The following is a 24,561-nucleotide window of genomic DNA, read 5'->3' on the forward strand; positions in this document are numbered from 1 at the left end:
TCAATTATTAGAGAAATGCAAAGTGAAACCAAAATAAGATACTACTTCACACCCATTAATATGGCCACTGTCAAAGCAAAACTAAAAAGTCCAAACAAACCAGAAAATAGCAAGTATTGGATGTGAACCCTTGTGTACTGTTGGTGGGAATACAGAATCTTGCAGCCACCATGGAAAACAATATGAAAGTTTTTCAAAAAATTAAAAATAAGTTATTTTATGATTCAGCAGTCCTATGTTTTGAAAGCATGCTTTCAAGAAAATTGCAAGCATAATATAAAAGAAATATTTGCATACCATATCATAGTAGTCCTCGTCAACAATAGCCAAAACATACAAGCAGCTCAGATATCTGTTGTATTGATTATTATTCAATCTGAATAGAGAAAGAAATCTTGTCAATGGAGACTCAAAGACAAGAAGCAGATGTTTCATTTATATGAGGTACTTAGAGTAGTAAAATTCATGGACACAGGAAATAGAATGATAGCTGCCAGGTGCTAAGAGGACAAAGATGGGGAATAGATATTGTTGTTCTAAAGTTTGTTTTTGCAAGATGAAAACCTAGAGATCTGTTTTATATGTATATATACCTTATATACATATATGTGTATGTATAAAACTATGTTGTGAATATAGTTAACACTGACTTAAATGTCATTAAGAAGATCAATTTTCAGTTTTTACCACAGGTAAATATTTTAAACAAAATAGTGAAAGTGAAAATAATTAGAGAAATATCAGTATGGGAAGTCTAGAGGATGAATGTATTTTTAAAGAAGAAGAAATGGGGGCCAGCTTTGTGGTGTAGCAGGTTTAGCTACTACCAGTGGTGCCAGCATCCCATGTGAGTGCTGGTTTGAGTCCCAGCTATTTCTCTATGATCCAGCTCCCTGCTAATGTGCCCGGGGAAGGCAGCAGAAGATAGCCCAAGTCCTTGTACCCATGCACTCACCTGGCAGACCCAGATAAAGCTCTTGGCCTTTGCCTAGCCAGCTTTAGCCGTTGCAGCCACTTGGGGAGTGAACCAACAGATGGAAGATCTCTGTCTCTTCCTCTCTCTGTAACTCTGCCTTTCAAAAAGAAAAGAAAACTAAGAGGAAGAAACGTGGGCCAGTGTAGTTGCTGTAGATTAGGTAGTTAGGCCGTGTGGTGCTCAAAGTATATAAGGAGTTTTTATTCTGGTTGCTAGGCCAACTCAACACCACCTCTCCAGTTGTTCCCTAATTATTGACAGGGTTGTCTTAGAGGGCTTCTTCTGAATGTAGAATTCTGGCTAGACTACATTAGGTTAACCTCACAGGAAGAGAAGGTGTTTCTCCTTTTCCTTTTGTATCTACTTGTCAGTCATGGAGAACCAACTCTTGTTCTTCACAGTAATGTACATGGTTACCTCTTCATAACAAATTCAGAAGGTAGCCTTTGTTTCTATTGCTAAACCAGGATCTACTAAATTATTTGTTTTTATAAAATTTGATACTGTGAACTATATTATAGTCCCTAAAATTTTTATGTTGAAGGGTAATCCCCAATGTGATGGTATTTTTTTGTGGTCTTTTAGAAGCAGTTAGGCTTAGGTGAGGTCATAAGGGTGGGTCACTCAGGGTGGGATTAGTGCCCATATAAGAAGAGTCACCAGAGAGAGTAAAGACATAGCAAGAAGGCAGATATCAGCAAGCTTGGAAGAGTACTCTCTATTGAACCTGATCTTGCTGGACCCTGATCTAAGAATTTCATCTTCTATAATGGTGAGAAATAAATTTCTGTTGTTTAAGCCATGTAGTCTGTGGTTAATTATTTAGGGAAGTTCACCCAGACCATGATGCTTTTTTTCTGTGTAGCAGTTCTGTTATCTAGCAATTCATCCGATGAATTTTTCAGAGATATAAATATCAGTAATTTTAGTTTTGGATGAAATTGCTGTATTGAAGCACATATTCTGAGCACTAGGTAAAGTTAGCCTACTATAAATAATATACTAGAGTCTGGAAGGCTTAAACAACAAGCATTTATTTCTCAGTTCTTAGAGCCTGGGAAATCTAAAAGGTGCCATCATATCTGATGTCTGGGTGAGGGTACACTTCCTGGTTTCTCCTGTCTTTCCATTATATCCTGATTTGGTAGGGAGTGGAAACAGGAGGAGATAATCTCTCATGGCTCTACTGACAGGCACTAATCCTATTCATGAGGGTTCTATCATGACCTAATTACTTCCCAAAGACTTTAGCTCCAAATACATGATCTCATTGATGATTAGGCTTTAACATATGAATTTGGTGTTGGGTGTGGGGGAACACAAACATTCAGTCCATAGAACTGCTTTATGTATATTAATTCATTAAATTTTACTATAACTCCGTGAAGCATTCATAGTTGTGATTTATGGCGGAGAATATAGGGGTCAGGATATTTATATAATTTGCCTGAGAGCATGCTGTTTCTCAGCTGCAGAGCTGAGGTATTAATAATTATTTTAGACCCCAAACACATTCTTAACCCCATTACATTTTTTAAAAATTTATTCATTATTATTTTTAAAAAATTTGTTAGAGCTCCTGCCTACTAGTTTGCTCTCCACTTGCTGGGTCTAGGTGGGAAGCCAGGAACTCAATGCAGGTCTCCCACATGGATGTCAGGAACCCAGTACATGAGCTGTCAAGCTGCCTCCCAAGGTCTTCATTAGCAGCAAAGTTGGAGTCAGAAGCAGACTGCGACTCAAATCCAGATACACTGATAGAGGACATAGGCATCCTGACCACTTGGCCAAACTCTTGTCCCCTAACCCCAGTACGTTTTGCTACTTTACTTTTTTCCTAGTTCTCATTTCTTTGGTCTCCAAGGCTGCCAGTGCCAAAGTTTCTTGTACTTCTTCTTATCACTCTCCACATTTTGACTTTTGTTCCCCAACTTGTGGAGAAGGCATATAATAGCACAGTCTTCTATAGAAAGGATTGAATATTACTGCCTGAAGGAAGAGGCTTGCCTTTTCTCTACTTTATTTGATCATTGGAGATGATGCTGACCAACTGATAAAATGTCCCTTCTTGGTAAGGGAACTCTAAGAGTGTGCAAAGATAAATTCTCCAGATACATAAGATATTAATTACCATAATTGGTTACATAAAGACTTTCCAAATTACTATGTTGGAAAAACCCAGACATTCCTGTTTCTTGAAGAGTGAAAGTTAGAGGCATGGTAACTCCAGAGTGATCTTATATATCTATATATTTTATATATTAGATATGTATTTTATATTTTATTTATTATGTAATATATATAACAATTATAATTTATTTTAAATATTTTTTATATGTATAAAATGCCTCTTATCTCTGTTTTCTTTCTTTAAACTTGGATGCTCTGTATCTCCTTAGGATATACTAGAGAAATATTCTTATACCTTTCAGTCTTAAGGTCTATTTTTACTCTTTTAAAAATATTTAGGAGCTTTTCTTTATATGAGTTATTCTGTCATTATTTTATTGAAATTAAACCTGTAATGAAACTAAACCTGTATATTACATATGACCATGAAAAGTTATTTTTATGAAAACTATATTTTCTAAAGGCATTTTGTCTCTTGAATCTGGCTCAATCTTCTGTTTTCGTTTTGATGTGGTGTGGCATGGGTTGAAACACAAAGAGAATCTGGCTTTATACAGACATGTATTGGAAAGGAACAATTATTTTAATGACCTTTTAAGATATTCTTTTTTAATACCACACCAAACTGACACTTTCCTAAACTATTGCCCTTTCTTGCATTAAAATTCATTGATCCATCTTGTGCTTTTTGAATGGATCTTTTAGAAGCAAGAATAAGTTTGGCCTAGTAATCACAATATCAGCTTAAATCTTACTACCAGAGATCCTATGGTGTCCTTGACTAGGAGGTAACAGCAACAGTCCATCCAGCTTTGAATAAATGCGTTTGTGTTTGTCCATGATTCAGTCATCAGACATGTAATTGAGTGTGCTTTGTACATTATTTATTTATAAAGAACTTGCTGAGAAAATGATCTATGATTATAACAAGAATAATGATAACACTTAATAAATCTGTCCCTGTTCTAATTACTTTATGTATCTTATATCTGCCAACTGATATAGGATCCTTACTTTTTCTACTATAAAATTTATACTAATTTGTTACCTCTTATTTTTTTTAAAGATATATTTATTTGAGAGGCAATTACAGACAGAGAGAGGGTCTTCCATCTGCTGGTTCACTTGTCAAATGGCTACAACGGCCTGAGCTGGGCCAATCCGAAGCCAGGAGCCAGGAGTTTCTTCCAGGTCTCCCACATGGGTGTAAAGAAGAGGATAAAGGATTAACCATGTTATATGCTAGTGTTTTTAGGGATGTAATTAGAGGGACATTGATTATTTTGGCTCTTAACTTTTCATTATAGTGTAACTACTTTTTCCCATCTCTTTTTCTCTACTTTCTGTTAACAATTTTATTTTATTTCAAATTTGAAAAATTTAAATACAACAATGTAAGTTACAGTTCTTCTAATTTAAAAAAATTATTTAAAAATCATATACTTTGTAGGTAACTGAATGTGAGATATTTCTATCACTCCTGGTGAAATTTCTGGATGCTGATAAACCACAGTGGTTACGAGCTGTTGCAGTGGAATCAATACACAGACTTTGTGTACAGCCTCAGCTGTTAAGGTAAAACTTTAGCATTGTTTTGTTAATAGAGGGTTAATAAAGTATTAGTGATTTCTAAATAAAGAACATTCTATATTGTATGTATGTGGAAGAGCAGGGGTTAAATATGGAAAAAACCTGAGTGGTAGGTAACATGTATGATTAATGCCTGCCATCAGTCTGAATTTACTGGACTAATACAACCAACAGGGACTAGTATTGTGATGCATCAGGTTAAGCCATTGCTGGCAATGCTGGCATCCAGTTTGAGTCCTGGCTGATCCACTTCTGATCTAGCACTCTGCTAATGTGCTTGGGAAAGCAGTGGAAGATGACTCAAGTACTTGGGCTCTAGCCACTCATTTGGGAGACCTAGATGTAGTTCCAAGGTCCTGGTCTCATCCTGGCCCAGCCCCAGCCTTTGTGGCCATTTGGGGAGTGAACCACTGGATGGAAGATCCCTCCCTCCCTTCCTCCCTCCCTCTCTTCTTCCTTCCCTCCCTCCCTCTCTCTGTCACTCTACTGTTTGAAAAAATAAAATAAGTATTAAAAACAACCAGCCAAGATAATTTGTTATTAGAAATGTCACTTCAGTCTGAACTAAATTAGTGCAATAGTTAGGTGTTGTGAAGTGTTTTTGAGTATGGCATTGAAAATATTATGTAGCATTACTTATTATAAAAAATGTTTAAATTGTTAAAATATATTAGAATGTTTTTCCCAGAAACTTTAAAAATTATTTTACAGGTCATTTTGTCAGTCCTATGATATGAAACAACATTCTACCAAGGTTTTTCGTGATATTGTGAATGCTCTGGGATCTTTTATCCAGTCCTTGTTTCTTGTCCCTCCTACTGGAAATCCTGCTACAACCAACCAAGCTGGTAAGGGCATATTCATATTTTTTTTTATATCATGGCATGATTTACAGTATTCACTGTTCTGAGAGGATATTTTATAGAAGTCATGTGACTAGGGAAATTTGGATTACCCAAAGATACTGATAATAAAGATTTACACTTAGAGAATATTTCAACCTCATTGAGAAAACTGTGTTCATTTCTTTTTCGAATAGGTTTTCTTCTTTGTATACTTTCTGTTCCCTCTAAACATAGAAGGAAAGTTTAGATGCTAATCTTCTTTTTAGAAGAGTTCTCGCTTGACTTCTCTCTTTAAAGTCTAGATAGTTAGTACCTTTTGAGCACTGTTAGTACTTCTTTTAACAAAAGAGGTTTATGTGGTTTAAGTTTGGAGATCAATATATAGGTTTTTGCTTCCTTTTGCCTACTTTCTCTTCCACTTTATATTAACTGATAGATGGTCTTTTTGTTCTCATCTTTGATTTAAAAAAAAGGGGAATCGAATGAACTGCATACCACAACATTGTCAGTATTTTTACTTACTTTAGTAGCTTTTATTTAAAAAAAGGAAATGGTGTTTTTGAGGAAACAAAGCCTCTCAAATAAACAAAAGAAAATTGATAAATTTCATTTACTTGTATAATTCCCATCTGGTGATCAGAAAAAAATTGTTAAGATTGACTAGACATTTGAATATTATTGCTTTGTAATCAAGTGGTAAATTTTTAGACTAAGTCTTTGCTTATTTTTCTGCCTTGTCTGATAGGAAACAACAATTCAGGTGGACCAGTCTCAGCACCAGCTAACACAGGAATGGTGGGGATTGGTGGAGGTGTTACTTTGCTACCAGCATTTGAATATAGAGGAACTTGGATACCTATTCTGACTGTAACAGTTCAAGGCAGTGCTAAAGCCACCTAGTAAGTAGTAGTGACATTATTCTATAAGGAATGATTTTGTTGAGGATGATATTTAATCCTAAAATACTTCTCTCTGTATTTTATTTTAACTTTTAGATTCACTATTTCTAATGCATGTCGAGGTTATTTTCTTTTGTTGTATTTTTGAAGTTTTTATCTGGACCTAGATTTTGTTTTTGTTTGTGCCATTTATAGACTGTTAACATTCTAAAACAAAAATGTGATTTTTCAAAAAAGTATTTTTTAGTTGAAAGGCAGAGTTATTGAGAGGGAGAGATAGAGATTTTTCCATCTGCTAGTTCACTCCACAAATGGTCACAAAGGCTGGAGCTGGGCAAGTCCAAAGCCAGGGGCTTCTTCTGGGTCTCTCATGTGGGTGCATGGGCCCCAGCATTTGTGCCTTCTTCCACTGCCTTCTCAGGCATGTTAGCAGGGAGCTGGATCAGAAGTGCAACAGATAGGACTCAAACCAGCGTCTACCTGCTATGCCACAGCACTGCTCCTCCACCCCAACAACTCTTTTTTTTTTTTTTTTTTTAACCAAAGGACCTTTTCAGCTGTCCTGTATAGGTTTTGGTTTGAAATATATGGCTTGGTTTCAGACTCTTTGGACTTGAGTCTTCTAAGGTTAACTGAGTTACCATCCTTCAATTAGTTAATCTTTTTTTCTAGCCTCATTTCTCTCATCTATAATGATATATCTAAGTTTCAAGATTATATACATAAGAAAAATTTCATGTGTTTAGCTAATCATGTTGTTAAGAAGTTTAACATCTGGAAACTTTATTTTTTAATTAAAAGTGCTTAATGGGGCCGGCGCGGCAGCTCACTAGGCTAATCTTCCGCCTTGTGGCGCCGGCACACTGGGTTCTAGTCCCGGTCTGGGCGCCAGATTCTGTCCCAGTTGCCCCTCTTCCAGGCCAGCTCTCTGCTGTGGCCAGGGAGTGCAGTGGAGGATGGCCCAAGTCCTTGGGCCCTGCACCCACATGGGAGACCAGGAGAACTACCTGGCTCCTGCCTTCGGATCAGCGCGGTGCGCAGCGGCCATTGGAGGGTGAACCAACGGCAAAGGAAGAAGACCTTTCTCTCTGTCTCTCTCTCTCACTGTCCACTCTGCCTGTCAAAAAAAAAAAAAAAAAATGATTGTTTGAAGAAAGAATAATTCAGTGGGGAAGGAACTAATAGTGCTGGGACAGCTGGATATTTATATGCAAACAAGTAATGCTAGGACCCTAACTCATACCATACACGTTAGCAGGGAGCTGGGCAGTGGAGGATAGCCCCTGTGCTTGGGCCCCTACACCCGCGTGGGAGACCAGGAGGAAGCACCTGGCTCCTGGCTTCGGATCGGTGCAGTGCCCGCTATAGCGGCCATTTGGGGGGTGAACCAAGGGAAAAGGAAGACCTTTCTCTCTGTCTCTCTCTCTAACTGTCTAACTCTATCTGTCAAATAAAATTAAGAAAAAAATTTTTATAAAAGCACCTAAATCAGACTTTGAAAAGTTTTTATAACCTATTGAAGTCTTATTATATTTTGAGTGTAAATATTTTTTCTAATATCAACAATTAATTGAAGTATTGGCACAAATGGAGGAGACAGGTAAATTATTAAAATGGTTATAATAATGATTAGGCCTTAATTTTTCTAATAAGTTTCTTTTGATACGATGAAGGCATCCTCCTACAAATGAAACAAACTCTTCAGTATTGTCTCTTTACTTTTGCTATTCTATTCATCCTGATTTCTGTAATATACAAATTATGGAAACAATTTTTTGAATATTCATTCCTGAGACATCTCACTAATAATCCAATTTTTTCATACTTCAGCCTAGAGATGCTGGACAAAGTGGAGCCCCCAACAATACCAGAAGGTTATGCTATGTCTGTGGCATTCCATTGTTTGCTAGACCTTGTTCGTGGAATCACCAGTATGATTGAAGGAGAGTTAGGAGAGGCTGAGACAGAATGTCCAATGACTACTGAAGGAGCTTCTTCACCAGCACAGTCTTCAGAAGAACAAGATAGACAGTCAGCATCAGACCAGATGGACAAGGAAATGGGTATGATTTTATATTTTTAATTGTTATTTTGAAATAATTTAAAATTTATGGAGCGCCTGCAAAAATAGAGTTCCTTTATTTCCTTCACTTTGTTTTTCAATTGTTAACACTTTATCATATTTACATTACTGTTCTCTCAGTTAACATAAATTTCATTGTACTTTTTTCTGAATTATTTGAGTGTAAGTTGCAGACATGATGCCCCATGAATGCTTCAATGTGTATTTTCTGAAAATTTGACAGTCTTATATAGACCACAGTATACTTAACATCAGAAATTTAGTATCAGTCTAGTAATATTGCCTAATCCCATATCCCACTCAAATTTTGCCATACGCCCCAGAGATGTGTTTTATGGTACAAAATCATGTGATGAATTTAGTTGCCAGGTCTCTGATTTTTTTTTTTTTTTATAATTTAGATGTTAGAGCTATAGTATTTAATAACTGAGTTATTGGTGGAGTTTTGGACATGTCAATAGCCAGGAGATTTTAGAATTTGATATATTATTAAATGTTATAATATCTATAATTATGATTAAATATTGTATCCCCCCCCCCCCCCCACTTTAAGTTAGTAGAGCTGTTTGGGAAGAAATGGTGAATGCCTGCTGGTGTGGTCTTCTTGCTGCACTCTCACTCCTTCTTGATGCCAGGTATTACTTCTTTGAAAGTTCTGCCTTGTACTGTAGCATCTTGAGAAAAAAAAGACACTAAAATGGTTTTCTTAACTCATCCCAAGCGTAATTTCCTGTATCAGTTTTTCATATTTGTAGAATATTATTTTTGATATCATAATTGTCATGCTTTAATGGAAACTATAATCCTAAAATTAGAGTGTCTTTTTCATTTTAAATCATTACTACTTTTGTAATTATACTTAATTTCTTTGATGTTTTTCTTCAGGAACAATTCACTGACTTTATTTTTTTCCTTTTTAAAATCATGCATTATGGTTTTATTTTACATTTCTGATAGTTTTGTAATTTTTGTGTAATGGAGGAATTCTATCTTCATAATTTTTAAATTTAAATTTTCTAGTTTTTAACAGACTCTATAATATAGTTTGAATTTGCTGTTTTTAAAATGTTTGATATGTTAAGTTAAATCTGAATTCTTGGTCCTTTTGTTCAATAGTAAATATGGGTATTGTACATTGCTCTTACCTAAATCAAATTTTCAGGTATTATATTAATTGGTTAAATTCCTTTTTTGGTATATTGATTTTGACAGTATTTTTATACAGATTTTCTTAAAGCTTCACTGAATACCTAATTCATTACATCTCACCATGCAATTAAAATAATTTAATCAGATTAAATAAAATACATTACTTTTTAGCACAGATGAAGCTGCCACTGAGAATATTTTAAAAGCTGAACTGACAATGGCTGCTCTTTGTGGAAGATTGGGCCTGGTAACTTCAAGAGATGCCTTTATAACTGCAATATGCAAAGGTTCCCTGCCTCCGCATTATGCACTTACTGTACTGAATACCACTACTGCTGCTACACTATCCAATAAATGTAAGAGTTAAACTTACTCGAAGTTCTTTCCATCAAGTGGGGTGACATAGTGTAAAGAAGACATAGGCATTCTGACTTTAACCCTCTGCTTTTCTGCTTGTGGTCTCCATGACCTTGTGGAAATTAATGTCTCTGAGCTTCATTTTCTTTCCTCTCTTTAAAACAATGGAAGTGGAGGGAGTAATGATACCAATTTTAAACTATAATTGTGAAAATTTGTAAACTGTAGAATGCCACTGAAATGTGGTAGTTAGTTTTTTAAATGGAACAAGTAGAACAGTCAAGTTTAAGCCACTTTAAGCTGACATTCAAAAAATTGTGTTCTTGTTGAATACTTTGAGAATGTTTATATCAAATACATTTGATATAAATGTATTTCAATATGATACCCTGTTTCAAACTGAAATTAGATTGGTCTAACTTTAACTCGAAAAGTATACTGGAAATATGTTTATAATAATTAATGTGTCCTAATTCCATTTTGCTGATAAAGAAATCCAAAGTTTTATAATTTTTACAAATTAGCATTGTGTAACTTGGATTTTGGAGTTCATGAGTTTAAAAAATGTTGGCATTTACTTAATGGATGTTAAATGTTCAGCACCAATAATTCAAAAAGTCCAAAATCTGAAAAACTCTCAAACGATTCTGATTTCAACCATTTTAGAGAAAAGGGATACTCAGCTTATATTCACATGCACTTATTTACATATTATTTGAGAGTCAGACAGGAGGAGGCGTGGGAGAATGCACTCCCATGTGCTGATTCATTCCCCAAATGCTTGCAATAGCTGGAGCTGGCTGGAGCCAAAGCTGGGAGCCAGGAACACAATCCAGATCTCCCATGTGAGTGGCAGGAACCCAATTACTTGATCCATCACCTGCTGCATATTTGATCCATAGTCTGCATTAGAAAGAAGCTGGAATCAGGACTTGAGCCCAGACTCTAATTCAAGGCACTTTGATGTGGGATACAGGCATCTTAACCACTAGGCCAAACACCTACTCCTATACTGATAATGAAATATATGTTATGTTCAACTTAATCAACTTAATATTTTAAATACTTGTATAACATTTTTGAATGTTATTACAAAAGTATATTTTAATTATTTAGGCTTTCCTTTGTTCTAGCATATTCCATTCAGGGTCAAAGTGTTATGATGATAAGTCCATCAAGTGAATCTCACCAGCAAGTAGTGGCAGTGGGTCAGCCTCTGGCAGTCCAACCTCAGGGGACAGTAATGGTAATGTACTTGGTCTTCACTTGGTTACTAATTAACTGTCCCTTTCATTGTATTTGCCAAAATTTTCAGTACACTTAATTTACTTTATTTTACCTGGGTTATATCCTTTTTCTTTATTTTAAAGATTTATTTATTTATTTGAAAGACATAGTTTAGGGTGGGAGAGAGAGAGAAAGAAGGAGAGGGAGAGAGAGAAAGAGATCTTCTGTATGCTGGTTCATGTCTCATATGGCTGGGGCTTGCCCAGGTTGAAAGCAGGAGCCCAGAACTCTGCCTTGGTCTTCCACACCGGTAGCAGGGGTCCAAGTAATTGGGTCATCCTCTGCTGCTTTCCCAGGGGCACTAGGAGGGAGCTGGATTAGAAGTGGAGCAGCCAGGACTTGAACCGGCGCTCATAATGATATTCTGGTATAACAAGCATCGGCCCAACCCATGCACCAGAACCACAGCCCTTGGATGGTATTTTTTGAAGAAAGTAGTTAATTATGCAGTCAACATTCTAGTTACCAGTATGGTAACACAACTGTAATCAAATGAATTTTTTTCCTTATAAGCCATCCAAACCTCTTTTTTACTGTGTTTTTATTTTAAAAAATCTCTTAATACATTTTTTTTTGTTCTCTACAAGCTTTTCAATTTTAAGAATCTGTAACATTTCTTGCAACTATGTCCTTTTTAATTGTAGCTAACTTCCAAAAATATCCAATGTATGAGGACTTTACTTAACTTAGCACACTGCCATGGGGCTGTTCTTGGAACATCGTGGCAGCTTGTCTTGGCTACTCTTCAGGTATGTTACAATGTTTGGGTAAGAGGTCAGCATTTTTTTCATATGTCAATGCTGAGCAGTACTTGTTGGTGCTTTGAGTGGCTTAAAGAATAGAGAAATTGAAAAACAGAGAAAGACATGGCTTATGTTGTAGGAAGTACTTCTTATGGTGGTTTATGTTCTGCCTAGATAGTATCATTATTTTATATTCTTAGTTATTAGAAACTTACTACAGATTTTAAGTTTAGTTATTAGAGTTTTTTAGTTTTATGAATTTGCTTTGATATGTATATTTTTTAACTTTACAGCATCTTGTATGGATTCTAGGATTAAAGCCCAGTAGTGGTGGTGCCTTGAAACCTGGGAGAGCTGTAGAAGGACCCAGTACAGTAAGTGCTAGTCCATCCTACCCAATTAGTGCTTCTGAAAATGTCATATGTTACATTTAATTCTATTGTTTTCCTTAGGTTCTAACCACAGCAGTGATGACAGATTTACCAGTGATTTCCAATATACTTTCAAGATTGTTTGAAAGCTCACAGTAAGACTCAGTTTCTTAAGCTGATAAAAATAGTGCTATTAGCTACTTACTTTAGATCAAAATATCCTGTGTCTTCCTTTTTTTTTAGGTATCTTGATGACGTATCATTGCATCATTTAATAAATGCACTTTGTTCCTTATCCCTAGAAGCAATGGATATGGCCTATGGAAATAATAAGGTGTGATATTCTATTTTTGATTATCGATAATGGTACATGCTTTAGTTATTATCTAAGATATACATCTGTTATAATCTTAGTGTTCTGCTAGAACTACTACTCAACTTGTGTGCCAGCATACTTTGTTGGATTTTTACTATTAATGATTGTTAATTTGTTGAAATGAAAGAGGAGTTGATTTGGCTTGTGATATATCTAAATATATAAAACAATTTTAGATTATGGCCATTTCTTTAGTGGACTAAACATTTAAAAATATTTTTTAAATTACAATGTAACTTAATAGAAGTTCCATAAAATGTCATGATAATACTTGTATTTGGAATTTATGAGTTGGGTAATACAAGTTTAAAATTAAGGACTATACATGTGTCTCAGTTTCTCTTGCTGTCATTGGAATGGAAAATAAGGAGCTAATCATTTCTTTCTGAAGGTAATAATTCTCCTTACCTTGCAAATTTAAATTTTTCTTTGCATATTGATTAAATGAACAGAGTAGTAATTTGGATACTGACATTCAAGAACTCTCTTGATGTACAAAATATTTTCTGTTATATTGAGAAGCACAGAAACATTTTGAGTTTCTTTATATCTAGAAATAATTATTTGAAATGAAGTGCTTTCTGCATTCTACAATGAACTAAATACAGTTTGACCATTTACAAATACATGAAGAGAACCTAGAAAATTATTAAAATACTGTAATTTAATATCTAATTGAAAAATTAAAAATGTGTTATTTTAAAGATTATTTATGTATTCATTTGAAAGGCAGAGTAATAGAGAGGGAGAGACAGAGAGAGAGATCTTGTATCCACTGGTATACTTACCAAATGACCACAACAGCCGGGTCTGGGCTAGACTGAAGCCAGGAGCCACAAGCTGCATCTTGGTTTCCCACATGGGTGACAGGGGCCCAGGTACTTGGGCCATCTTCTGCTGCTTTCCCAGGCACATTAGCAGAAAGCTGGATCAGAAGCAAGGCAGGTAAAACTTGAACCTATACTCGGATATGGGATGCTGGCATTGTAAGTGGTGGTTTAACCTGTTGTGCCACAGTGCTGGCCAGGGTCCACAAGTATGTTGACTGCCTAGTCCTTAGTTATAATTCTGGGTACTGTGGCTTGTGATTTTGGATCATTTGACTCACTTGAAGTTTAGTAAAGAAAGTTTTATTAGGATAAGTTTCAAATATTACAGCATATAGCTAGATGATTCTGTAAGTATGTAGATGGTTAAAAATATGTATTATACTTTGTTCCAAATCAAAACAAGGACAATATAAAATAATATCTTGAATTTTTAAAAAAGTATATTTTTTATTTATTTGGAAGTCAGAGAAATAGAGAGATTCTATTTATGATTGACTTTCCAAATGCATGCAACAGCTGGGGATGGGCCAGTCTAAGGCAAGGAGCCTGATCTCAATCCAGGTCCCCATATGGCTGGCAGGAACACCAGTAGTTGAGCTATCACTTGTTGCCTCCTAGGGTGTGCATTGGCAGGAATGCTGGAATTGGAAGTGGTGCTGAAACACAAATCCATGTGCTCCTATATGGATGCAGGTGTCTCAAATGGCATCTTAACCACTGTGGCAAGTGTCATCCCTCTTGATATCTTGAAAAATCCTATATCTTTGAGATTAATTTTTTTAAAGCCAAGATTGGTGGCTCTACCTTTTTTTTTTTTTTTTTTTTAAGATTTGCTTATTTATTTGAAGGCAGAGTTACAGAGAGATAGAGGCACAGAGAGAGAGAGAGCGCGAGAGAGCAAGAGAGGTCTTTCATCTGCTGGTTCACTCCTCAGATGGCTGCAATGGCCAGAGCTGGGCTGATCCGATGCCAGGAGCCAGAAGCTTCTTCCAGGTTTCCCACGTGGGTGCAGGGCCCAAGGACTTGGGCCATCTTCTACTGGTTTCCCAGGCTATAGCAGAGAGCTGGATCGAAAGTGGAACAGCTGGGACTTTAACCAGTGCCCTTATGGGATGTCGGCACTGCAGGTGGTGGCTTTTCTTGCTGCACCACAGCGTTGTTCTGAGGTTAATTCTTAACACATAACTGTAGTATTTTTAATAGAATATCTTAGTGAATTTTAAGCAAGCTTATATGGTAATATCTAAAGAAATGATGTATTCATTCAATGAGCACATTATGTTCACTTTATACATGGTACTGTGCTGAGAGATATAAAAGAGATATGAGGTTTTTATTTTCAAAGAACATAAAAACTACTTGGTTCATGGTTAAGTGACAGTTAAGATAGTATGAAAATCTAATGTCAATTTTCAGTGATATAAGACTTAATTCTTATGAATCCTTTGTTCCTGGTTACATAAGCTGACTTTTATACATATTATGATGAATTAAAGATTAATCAAGATGAAGTAGTGCGACTGGAGCTGGGTATTGAAGGAATAGTAAGATGTAGGGACATAAGATATAGTACATAGTAAAAAGCAGGCTTATGGACCTTAAAAGAGAAAAATGCTACAAGAAATTATGATCTGTGAGAAAAAATTGTAGATTTGGTGGTTAATAGTTTATTGTTAACTCTGAAAAGTTCTATTTCTAGAGGATGGTAGGAGCAGATACAGTTTTTAAATATAGCTTGGTGGGGTCCAGCTCTCTGCTGTGGCCCAAGTGCTTTGGCCCCTGCACCCGCATGGGAGACCGGGAAGAAGCACCTGGCTCCTGGCTTCGGATTGGCGCAGTACCGGCCATAGCGGCCATTTGGGGAGTGAGCCAACGGAAGGAAGACCTTTCTCTCTGTCTCTCCCTCTCACTGTCTGTATCTCTGTCTGTCAAATAAATAAAAAATAAATATGACTTGGTGGGAACAAATGTTGAGGAAATTATACACTAAGTGAAGCATAATTTTTTTAAAAGTGAATTTATATCTGTATATATAGAATTTAATTTTTGTGAACTATAAAGTATTGGAAGTACTCAATATAAGCTTTTTTGTTTTTAAGATTTATTTATTTGAAAGGCAGAGTTAGAATGAGAGAGAGAGATCTTCTGTCCTCTGATTCACTCCCCTGGCTGCAACTGCCTGAGCTCGTTGGATCTGAAGCCAGGAGCCAGGAGGTTCTTAGGGTCTCCCACGGGGGATCATGGGCCCAAGTTCTTTGGCCATTTTCTGTTGTTTTCCCAGGCGCATTAGCAGGGAGTTGGATTGGAAGTGGAGCAGCTGGGACTTGCACCAGTGCCCAAATGGTTTGCCAGTGCTGCAAGTGGCAGCTTTACCAGCTATTCCATAATGCTGGACACTCAATATAAGTTTTATAAAATATTTCTAGATGAAGACTATAAAAAGTTTAATTCTTTGTTTATAAAAATGTTATAAACATGCAGATCATAAAATTTTTTTACATTTTTAAAAAAACAGGTGGTTTAGCAATGTTAGGTGTTCTGAATGAATTAACTATTCTAAGTATTAAAAATGCATATATCGGGGCCTGTGCTGTGGTATAGCGGGTAAAGTGCTGCCTGCAGTGCCAGCATCCAGTACAGGTGGTTCAGGTCTGGGCTGTTCTACTTCCGATCCATCACCCTATTAGTCTGCCTGAGAAAGCAGCAGAAGATGGATGTGGGGGTCCCTTAAGAAGCTCCTGGCTCCTGGCTTCCTGGCTCAGCCTTGGCCATTGCAGCCATGTGGGGAGTGGACCAGCAGATGGAGGATCTCTGTCTCTGTGCCTCTACCTCTACCTCTTTGTAACTCTGCCTTTCCAATAAATTCAGTCTTTTTTTTTTTTTTTATGTATATATCAGACTTATTCAACTATGGGTGTAAAATCAATAACATATCCTTTTGAGTTCTCATTTCTGGAATATGTGTTAATGTCTTGAGGAAATAATATGGCAAAGCATGTTCATAAAGAAGGTTACACTGATGATACTCAGGCAGAGATAACTAAACTCAGTATAATAACAACAAAAATATTGAATCAGCTATTGTTCATTGAGTGTTTGCTGCTTGCCAAGCACTAATATCTTTAAAAAAATCTGTGAGGTTCAATGGTAGTATTCCTTTTTTTACAGATGAAAATATAAAAATAGCTTAAGTGACAGCCTGAGGTCACATACTTAGTAACTGATAGGAACCTACATGTATCTCACTCCAAAGCTTCATTTTATTTATTTTTTTTAAAAGACTTATTTATTTGAGAGACAGAGTTACAGAGAGAGGCAGAGACAGAGACAGAGGTCTTCCATCCACTGGTTCACTCCCCAGATGGCCACAACGACTGGAGCTGCAATGATCTGAAGCCAGGAGCTAAGAGCTTCTTCCAGGTCTCCCACGTATATGCAGGGGCCCAAGGACTTGGGCCATCTTCCACTGCTTTCCCAGGCCATAGCAGAGAGCTGAATTGGAAGAAGAGCAGCTAGGACTAGAACTGGCACCCATATGATGTGCCGGCACTTCAGGCCAAGGCTTTAATCCACTGTGCTACAGCGCTGGCCCCCAAAGCTGCATTTTAACCTGTCTGCTAGTGGCTTCGTCTTTTGGGGGTATATCCAAAGCAAAGACCATATTTCAGGCTTAATGAATAAGAATCTTTATCTCGGAAGCCTGGGTGTCTAGATGACTCCTGTGTACAGTTGGGTTAAAATAAAAAGGAGGTAGAGAAAGAAGTAATACTAGGGAGTGTTTCAGGTGAGTTATGTGTGAGGTACTCTTTAACATGAGGAGTTTTTATACTCTTCTGAAGTTTACTTCACAGATAGAGAAAAACAAAACCAGTAAATTACCCAAAACTGCATGGTAGTCAAGATGAGATCCCAGACAGTTTAAACTTAACAGACAGCAGTGTTAATACTAAACCATAATGTCTCTATGGAGTCATGATTTTTTTTTTTTTTTTTTACTATCTTCAACATGAGCACATGCAGGAAAGGCAAACCTGGCCATCTGAGTATTTGTCTTAAAACTTCTATTTTGTTCACTGGCTTCTAGGAAAGAAAAATACTACGAAACATTTCCATGCTAGGTTTTTATCAGCACTGTAAAAATGTATAAGAATAAAGACTTTTGCCTTTAAAAATTTACACACAATTATTCTTAGGTGTTAAAAGTGATCCCTGTTAAATATAAGAGTGGGAATAAGAGAGGGAGGAGATGTACAATTTGACACATGCTCAATTGGACTTGCCCCAAATGGTGGAGTTAGAAATGTGCCAGGGGATTCCAATACAATCCCATCAAGGTGGCATGTACCAATGCCATCTCACTAGTCCAAGTGATCAATTTCAGTTCACAGTTGATCACACTGATAGGTCTAAGAGTCAAAGGGATCACATAAACAAGACTAGTGTCTGCTAATACTAACTGATAGAATAAAAAAGGGAGAGAATGATCCAACATGGGAAGTGGGATACACAGCAGACTCATAGAATGGCAGATGTCCTCAACAGCACTCTGGCCTCAGAATCAGCCCTTAAGGCATTTGGATTTGGCTGAAGAGCCCATGAGAGTATTTTAGGCATCTTCATAATTTTCTTTTTAAAAATTGCCTTGCCTTTTTTTTTTTTCTAATACAATGTCTCTGTTAAACACAATAGCTACACATGAGAAAATACTCATGGCTTTCAAAGGCTGAATGTGCATTTAAGCATGTTTTACTATCTCCATTAATATTGGATTGGAGATAGTTCCTCTTTGATCTGTTCTCAAACAATTCTCATAACACGTGGTCCCAGTACTCTAACTTAGCCAAATATGTAAGATATATACTATGTCCCTTTCTGGTTATTGTTATGTGACTGTGGAAAATTGTTTTGTCTCTGTCTTTGCTACTCCAGTGTTATTGTCTGAAACTGACACACCTGATCTCTGCCATACTTCTGATTTCATGTTTCTTTTCCCATGTCTTTTTGTCCCTTTTCTGTTTTTTTCTTGCTTCCTGGCATTAACACTTCATATAGTCTGGACATTTTATGACTTTCCTAATAATGATGATTTCCTTCCTTCAGAAGACTAACCATTCTTTGTGTCTAGTAAAATTTTTGTCATTTCACCATTACTCTATTAAAGCATTCTCTTCCTAACCAGATTTTCTAATCAAGAGCTATTCTGCATAGCAAAATGGCATGTCCCATGATAACGTTTTTTAAAATTTACTACTAACTGTACTGTATTTTAATTACAGCCATACTCTTCAGAATATTGTTTTATTTACAGTGAAATTAATCTAAATTCTCCTTAAAATATCAAAATGCAATATGTTTTCTCCCTAGGAACCATCTCTTTTTGCTGTTGCCAAATTGTTAGAAACTGGTCTAGTTAATATGCACCGTATAGAAATTTTATGGCGACCTCTCACTGGCCATCTACTTGAGGTAAACTCTCTTTCTTAAAAATACTGTATTTAATTTTTTGTTACTAGAGACATTCATGTTGAACTAATGATTCTGGCTAACCATTCAGAAAGTCAGCATTAACATTTCCACTTCTTGACCCTGTGTTTCTGTCTGCTTATTTTATCACGAACTAAAATTGTGTAGTAATTGGTTTAGGGAAAAAATAGGTTGCTTTTATTGTCTGAAGATTAGTGAAATTTTAAAGTGAGAACTCTTAATGAAATCAGCTGTTAGCTTGGGCCTCTCTAACTGTATTGTCTCTTGAGCCACCTCGGTTTCAGGTAGTTTTCAAACTTCTAGGCAATTGGGGCAGAGAATTAGTAAATACTGCTCACTTACAGCTTTTGTCTTAATTATGGTATAGCCTTCCTACAGATGGAAAACCCATTTGGTATCACTAATTAGGGTAGTTCTGAGGAATTGTATTATTTTTGGTTGAAGTTGGGGTGATTTTTAACATTTAGCTGCTGCTTAATAACCAGCTACTTTAGTCAGTACATGTATTTCTATACTGTTTATGTTTGGTTGCCATAGTCATTTTTTATCTTGGAACTCTTAGTAAGCAAAATAGATGTACAAGAGCTTTTCCTTTTTTAAATAGATTTTTTAAATATTTGTTTGTTTATGTACTTGCTTATGAGCAGAGACACAGCCCTCGTCTATTGGTTAGCTCCCCAAATATCCACAACAGTCAGGGCTGGGCTGGGATGTAACCAGGAGCTGGAAATATTATCTATGTCTTTCATGTGACTAGCAAGAATCCAGTCATTTCAACCATTACTGCTACCTCCCAGGGTCTTCCTTAGCTGGAAGCTAAAGTTAGGAGCCAGATCAGGAACCAAACAGGCTCTCTGATGTGGGATGTGGGGATCTTAACTGATGTCTTAATTGCAAAACTAAACACCTCCTGCTCCTATGAGAGCTTTTTTTTTTTTTAATTTTATGAGTGATTAAAGAATGTGTGCAGATTTCTTTATTATTGGAAGGTCTCATCAAATGACAACAAATAAAGTTTCCCAAATTTTAGCACAGTGTTTAGTCATGAACTTAAAAACCTTAAGTATTAGCTACTTTTTTTTGTTTACTCTGAGGATGTATCATTTGCTTTTAGGAAATCTTTCTTCTCTTTGACTTGTTATAGTTTCTTATTTTTTTTTTTTTTTTGTCTTCTCTCTATTGCTTCCTCTTGTCCTTATTCAGAAGGTAAGCTTGCTTATATTTTGGATTTAGTAATTCTTCCAACCCTTATTGAACATTTTGATACAACTTTTAGATGTGAAAAGAACAGAAAATATTTTGATTTTTCTTTTCTTAAATGTGTGATTTGTAGCTTTTGTATACAAATTAAACATCTAATTTTTGTTCAATGTATGTACCTTTAGGTCTGCCAGCATCCAAACTCTCGAATGAGAGAATGGGGAGCCGAAGCTTTAACTTCACTTATTAAAGCAGGATTAACATTTAGCCATGATCCTCCACTTTCACAAAACCAGGTAAAAAAATAACTTACCTCATTTTTTACGACAGAATATTTGATGTAAAAATCTTCCCATATATACTAACTATAAGATTTTTTTATTTAACCATGAATCTCTTACAGAAGGTGATTTTTAGATTTTTTCATAAAAAGAATCTTGTAAATGATATAAACACATGAATGACATAAACACATAAACATCTTGTGAATTACAATAAGCTAAGCTAATAACTTATCTAGGATTGGTCTTCCAATTGCTGAAGCTTTGCTTCTTCATTTTTTTTTTTAAGATTTATTTTTTTATTTGAAAAGCAGAGTTACAGAGAGGCAGAGGTCTTCCATCCACTGGTTCACTTCCCAGATGGTCGTAAGGCCGGAGCTGCGCTGATCCCAAGCCAGGAGCCAGGAGCTTCTCCGGGTTTTCCATACGAGTGCAGGGGCCCAAGGACTTGGGCCATCTTCTGTTGCTTTCTCATGTTATAGCAGCGAGCTGGATCAGAAATGGAGCAGCCGGGACTTGAACCAGCGCCCATATGGGATGCCAAAACTGCAGACATTGACTTTTACACCATAACGCTGGCCCCAAGACTTTGCTTCTTACCTTTCTGAGATTTTTCCTCTTATTACCCTTACATAGGAGAAAACAAATAATAGAGGAAACCAGCACAGTAAAAATTTTATAAGATCACATAGATCTTATACAATTTCTAAAAATCTAAAATTTTATTGTTTCAAGACTGAGTAGATGGGCCTATGTCATGGTACAGTGGGCTAAGCCCCCTCCTGTGACACCAGCATCCCATGTGGGTGCTGCTTTGTATCTCAGCTGCTCCTCTTCCAATCCAGGTCTCTGCTGTGGTCTGGGAAAGCAGTAGAGGATGGCCCAAGTGCTTGGGCTCCTGCACCTATATGGGAGACAATAAGAAGTTCCTGGCTCCTAGCTTCAGATTGGCTCAGCTCCAGCTGTTGTGGCCATTTGGGGAGTGAACCAGTGGATGGAAGACCTTTCTCTCTGTCTATAGCTCTACCTCTTAAATAAATAAATAAATCTTTGAAAATAAAGACTAGCCGGCACCACGGCTCACTTGACTAATCCTCCTCCTGCAGCGCTGGCACCCTGGGTTCTCGTCCCGGTTGGGGCTCTGGATTCTGTCCTGGTTGCTCCTCTTCCAATCCGGCTCTCTGCTGAGGCCCAGGAAGGCAGTGGAGGATGGCCCAAGTGCTTGGGCCCTGCACCCCATGGGAGACCAGGAGGAAGCATCTGGCTCCTGGCTTCGGATCAGTGCAGTGTGCCGGCCATTTGGGGGGTGAACCAAAGGAAAGGAAGACTTTTCTCTTTGTCTCTCTCTCTCTCTGTCTAACTCTGCCAGTCAAAAAATAAAAAATAAAAAAAAAAAATAAAAAGACTGAGGTGAGACTGAGTAGGACTGATACATTTAATAGCCATTTCCGTTGCCCTCATTGTCTTACTGTATTGTAATTGTCTCCTACAAATTGACTCAACACATCATATATGTACATAGTAGATATTGAGTATAGCACAGATTAGAATGATGAGTTAAGATAGAAAATATCTACACTCACTCTCTCTCTCTTTTTTTTTTTTTTTTTTTTTTTTTTAGGATTTATGTACTTATTTGAAAGGCAGAATTACAGAGAGAGAGAGAATCTTCCATCCACTAGTTCACTCCCTAAATGGCCACAACAGCCAGAGCTGGGCTGAGAGAGAAATCGAGAGAATCTTCCATCCACTAGTTCACTCCCCAAATGGCCACAACAGCCAGAGCTGGGTTGGGCTGATCTGAATCCAGGAGCCTGGAGCTTCTTCCAGCTCTCCCACATGGGAGAACTAAGTGCTTGGCCATCTTTCTAGAACCCAGGCACATTAGCAGGGAGCTGGAATCGAAGTGGAATAGCTAGGACCTGAACCAGCTCCCATGTGGGATGCCAGCACTGCAGGCAGCAGTTTAACCCACTATGCCACAGTGCCAGCCCAAGATCTACTCTCTTATAGAGCTTACATTTTAGTGATTTCATATTTTTTCTGCAATTTGAGATTTTTGAAAAGAATCTTCTTGTTCATTTATTTTTAAGTATTAGAGAGGCAACAATAGCTTTAATCTGCTGATCACTCCTTAAATACCCTTAATGATAAGTGGTGGGCGGGAGTCAAAGCCAGGTGCCAGCAGTGCGTTCAAAGACTCTTACATGAGAAGCATCACCGCTGCCTCCCAGGATCTGCTTTCGTGGGAGACTGTGGTCAGGAGCCAGTTAGAAATCGAACCCAGGCACCCTGATGTGCAACATGAGCATCTTAGACACAAGGCTAAACACCTACCTCTTGTGCATTTATTTTAGCATCTTCAAGTGTCCAACACATAGTGAGAGCTTAATAAATATTTGTTCACTCAATGAACCAAATAGATGAATTCCTGTAGAAAAGAAAGTTTTGAATGAAGCAAGTGTTTTATATACTGAAAGAGATAGAACAGAGTGTTTATTTTATCCTCCCAACAGATTTTGTAGTTTTATATCATTTTTATTGAAGTCTACCACATTTACTTTTTTTTAAGTTTTTAAGCTTTTTATTTAGTGAGAGAAATGCATGGGAGAGTGAGGGCTTTAATCTAAGGGAGAAATAAAAGTCTGGAAATTAAGTAGGGGTCAGTACCAAGCAGAGAGCTGGCCAAGAGCCGCGTGCAGTGAGCATTTGGTTCCGAGCAGCCACAAGCAGCTTAGCGTGAGCAGCAAAGTGAAGGCGAAGAAGAGAGGGCGTTTACTTACTGTTAGATATACTATAGCTTCATTTATTACATGACACTTGAGAAGTGACACACATTAATAAATAAGTGCAAGGTAATTTTAGGAACTGGGAATTGTTTGCCTCTCTTTAAATATAGCTGGTGATATATTTGCTTTTGTGAGTTTTGTTTCTATATGGGTCTGTAATTGAAGTCTTTTAAAGTAAGATAATGGGGCTGGTATTCTAGCATAGCAGATAAAGCTGCAGCCTGTGATGCTGGCATCACATATGGGCGCTGGTTTGTGTTCTGACTGCTCTACTTCTGATCCAGCTCCCTGCTAATGGCCTAAGGAAAGCAGGAAAAGATGACTGAAATGCTTAGGCCCCTGACATTCACATGGGAGACCTGGATGAAGCCCCTGGCTCCTGGCCTCAGCCTGGCCCAGTGCTGGCTGTTGTGGCTATCTGGGGAGTGAGCCTGTGGATGGAAGGTTGTCCTTCTTTGTCTCCTTCTCTCTATGTATATCTGACTTTCAAAATAAATAGATAATTCTTTAAAAAAATAAAAATAAAAAAGTTTATCCTGAAATCTGACATTTTGAAGACTGATTTTTTTCTTTTATTTACAAGTAGAGATAGATGCCAAAATAAGCCTCAGATGACTGCTGTTAGAGAAATCATAGTTAATGTTCATTTAAGTAGAAAAATTTCTACTTACCATGATAGTCTGAGTGGAGGTGAATTTAAACTTAAAATGCAAAGCAAAAGCTTCTTGTCTTTTTGGGCTTCTCTTCCTAATTCATTTCTTGTTCCCTTTTCAGAGGCTGCAGTTGCTTTTATTGAATCCATTAAAGGAGATGTCCAATATTAACCATCCAGATATCCGACTCAAGCAATTAGAATGTGTGCTACAGATTCTGCAGAGTCAGGGAGACAGTCTTGGGCCTGGATGGCCTTTAGTGCTTGGAGTCATGGGAGCAATCAGAAATGATCAAGGGTAAGTGTTTATAATTAACATCGAAAAAGTGGTGGAGGTGGAAAGAGAATCCATCCTAAAATCTTGTGGTAGTAATAACTTTTAATGGATGCCCTTCATGCCCAAGTTCAAGATCTGTAATAGTTTCTCTTAACTCTACCTCCAGCCTGCGCTACGGCTCACTAGGCTAATCCTCCGCCTTGCGGCGCCATCACACCGGGTTCTAGTCCCGGTCGGGGCGC

The 24,561-nt window shown here is 37.1% G+C and overlaps 1 protein-coding gene across 6 annotated transcripts in view; it reads left to right on the plus strand.

Annotated features, from left to right (window-relative positions):
- Window positions 1-24,561, plus strand: part of MON2 (MON2 regulator of endosome-to-Golgi trafficking) — a 124,842-nt gene that overhangs the window by 48,269 nt on the left and 52,012 nt on the right. For all 6 annotated transcript variants that reach the window (XM_051846365.3, XM_070052566.2, XM_002711305.5 and 3 more), the window contains 14 exons: window positions 4,557-4,681; window positions 5,408-5,544; window positions 6,287-6,440; window positions 8,271-8,503; window positions 9,077-9,158; window positions 9,844-10,028; window positions 11,163-11,275; window positions 11,961-12,065; window positions 12,353-12,433; window positions 12,512-12,585; window positions 12,674-12,764; window positions 19,001-19,102; window positions 20,506-20,616; window positions 24,165-24,340. In XM_051846365.3, the coding sequence (XP_051702325.2) occupies window positions 4,557-4,681; window positions 5,408-5,544; window positions 6,287-6,440; window positions 8,271-8,503; window positions 9,077-9,158; window positions 9,844-10,028; window positions 11,163-11,275; window positions 11,961-12,065; window positions 12,353-12,433; window positions 12,512-12,585; window positions 12,674-12,764; window positions 19,001-19,102; window positions 20,506-20,616; window positions 24,165-24,340 (1,769 nt within the window). The remainder of the gene's footprint in view (window positions 1-4,556; window positions 4,682-5,407; window positions 5,545-6,286; window positions 6,441-8,270; window positions 8,504-9,076; window positions 9,159-9,843; window positions 10,029-11,162; window positions 11,276-11,960; window positions 12,066-12,352; window positions 12,434-12,511; window positions 12,586-12,673; window positions 12,765-19,000; window positions 19,103-20,505; window positions 20,617-24,164; window positions 24,341-24,561) is intronic.

Source organism: Oryctolagus cuniculus, chromosome 11 (genome assembly GCF_051225735.1).
Source record: "Oryctolagus cuniculus isolate XC-2025 breed Fujian yellow rabbit chromosome 11, ASM5122573v1, whole genome shotgun sequence".
NCBI lineage: Eukaryota > Metazoa > Chordata > Mammalia > Lagomorpha > Leporidae > Oryctolagus > Oryctolagus cuniculus.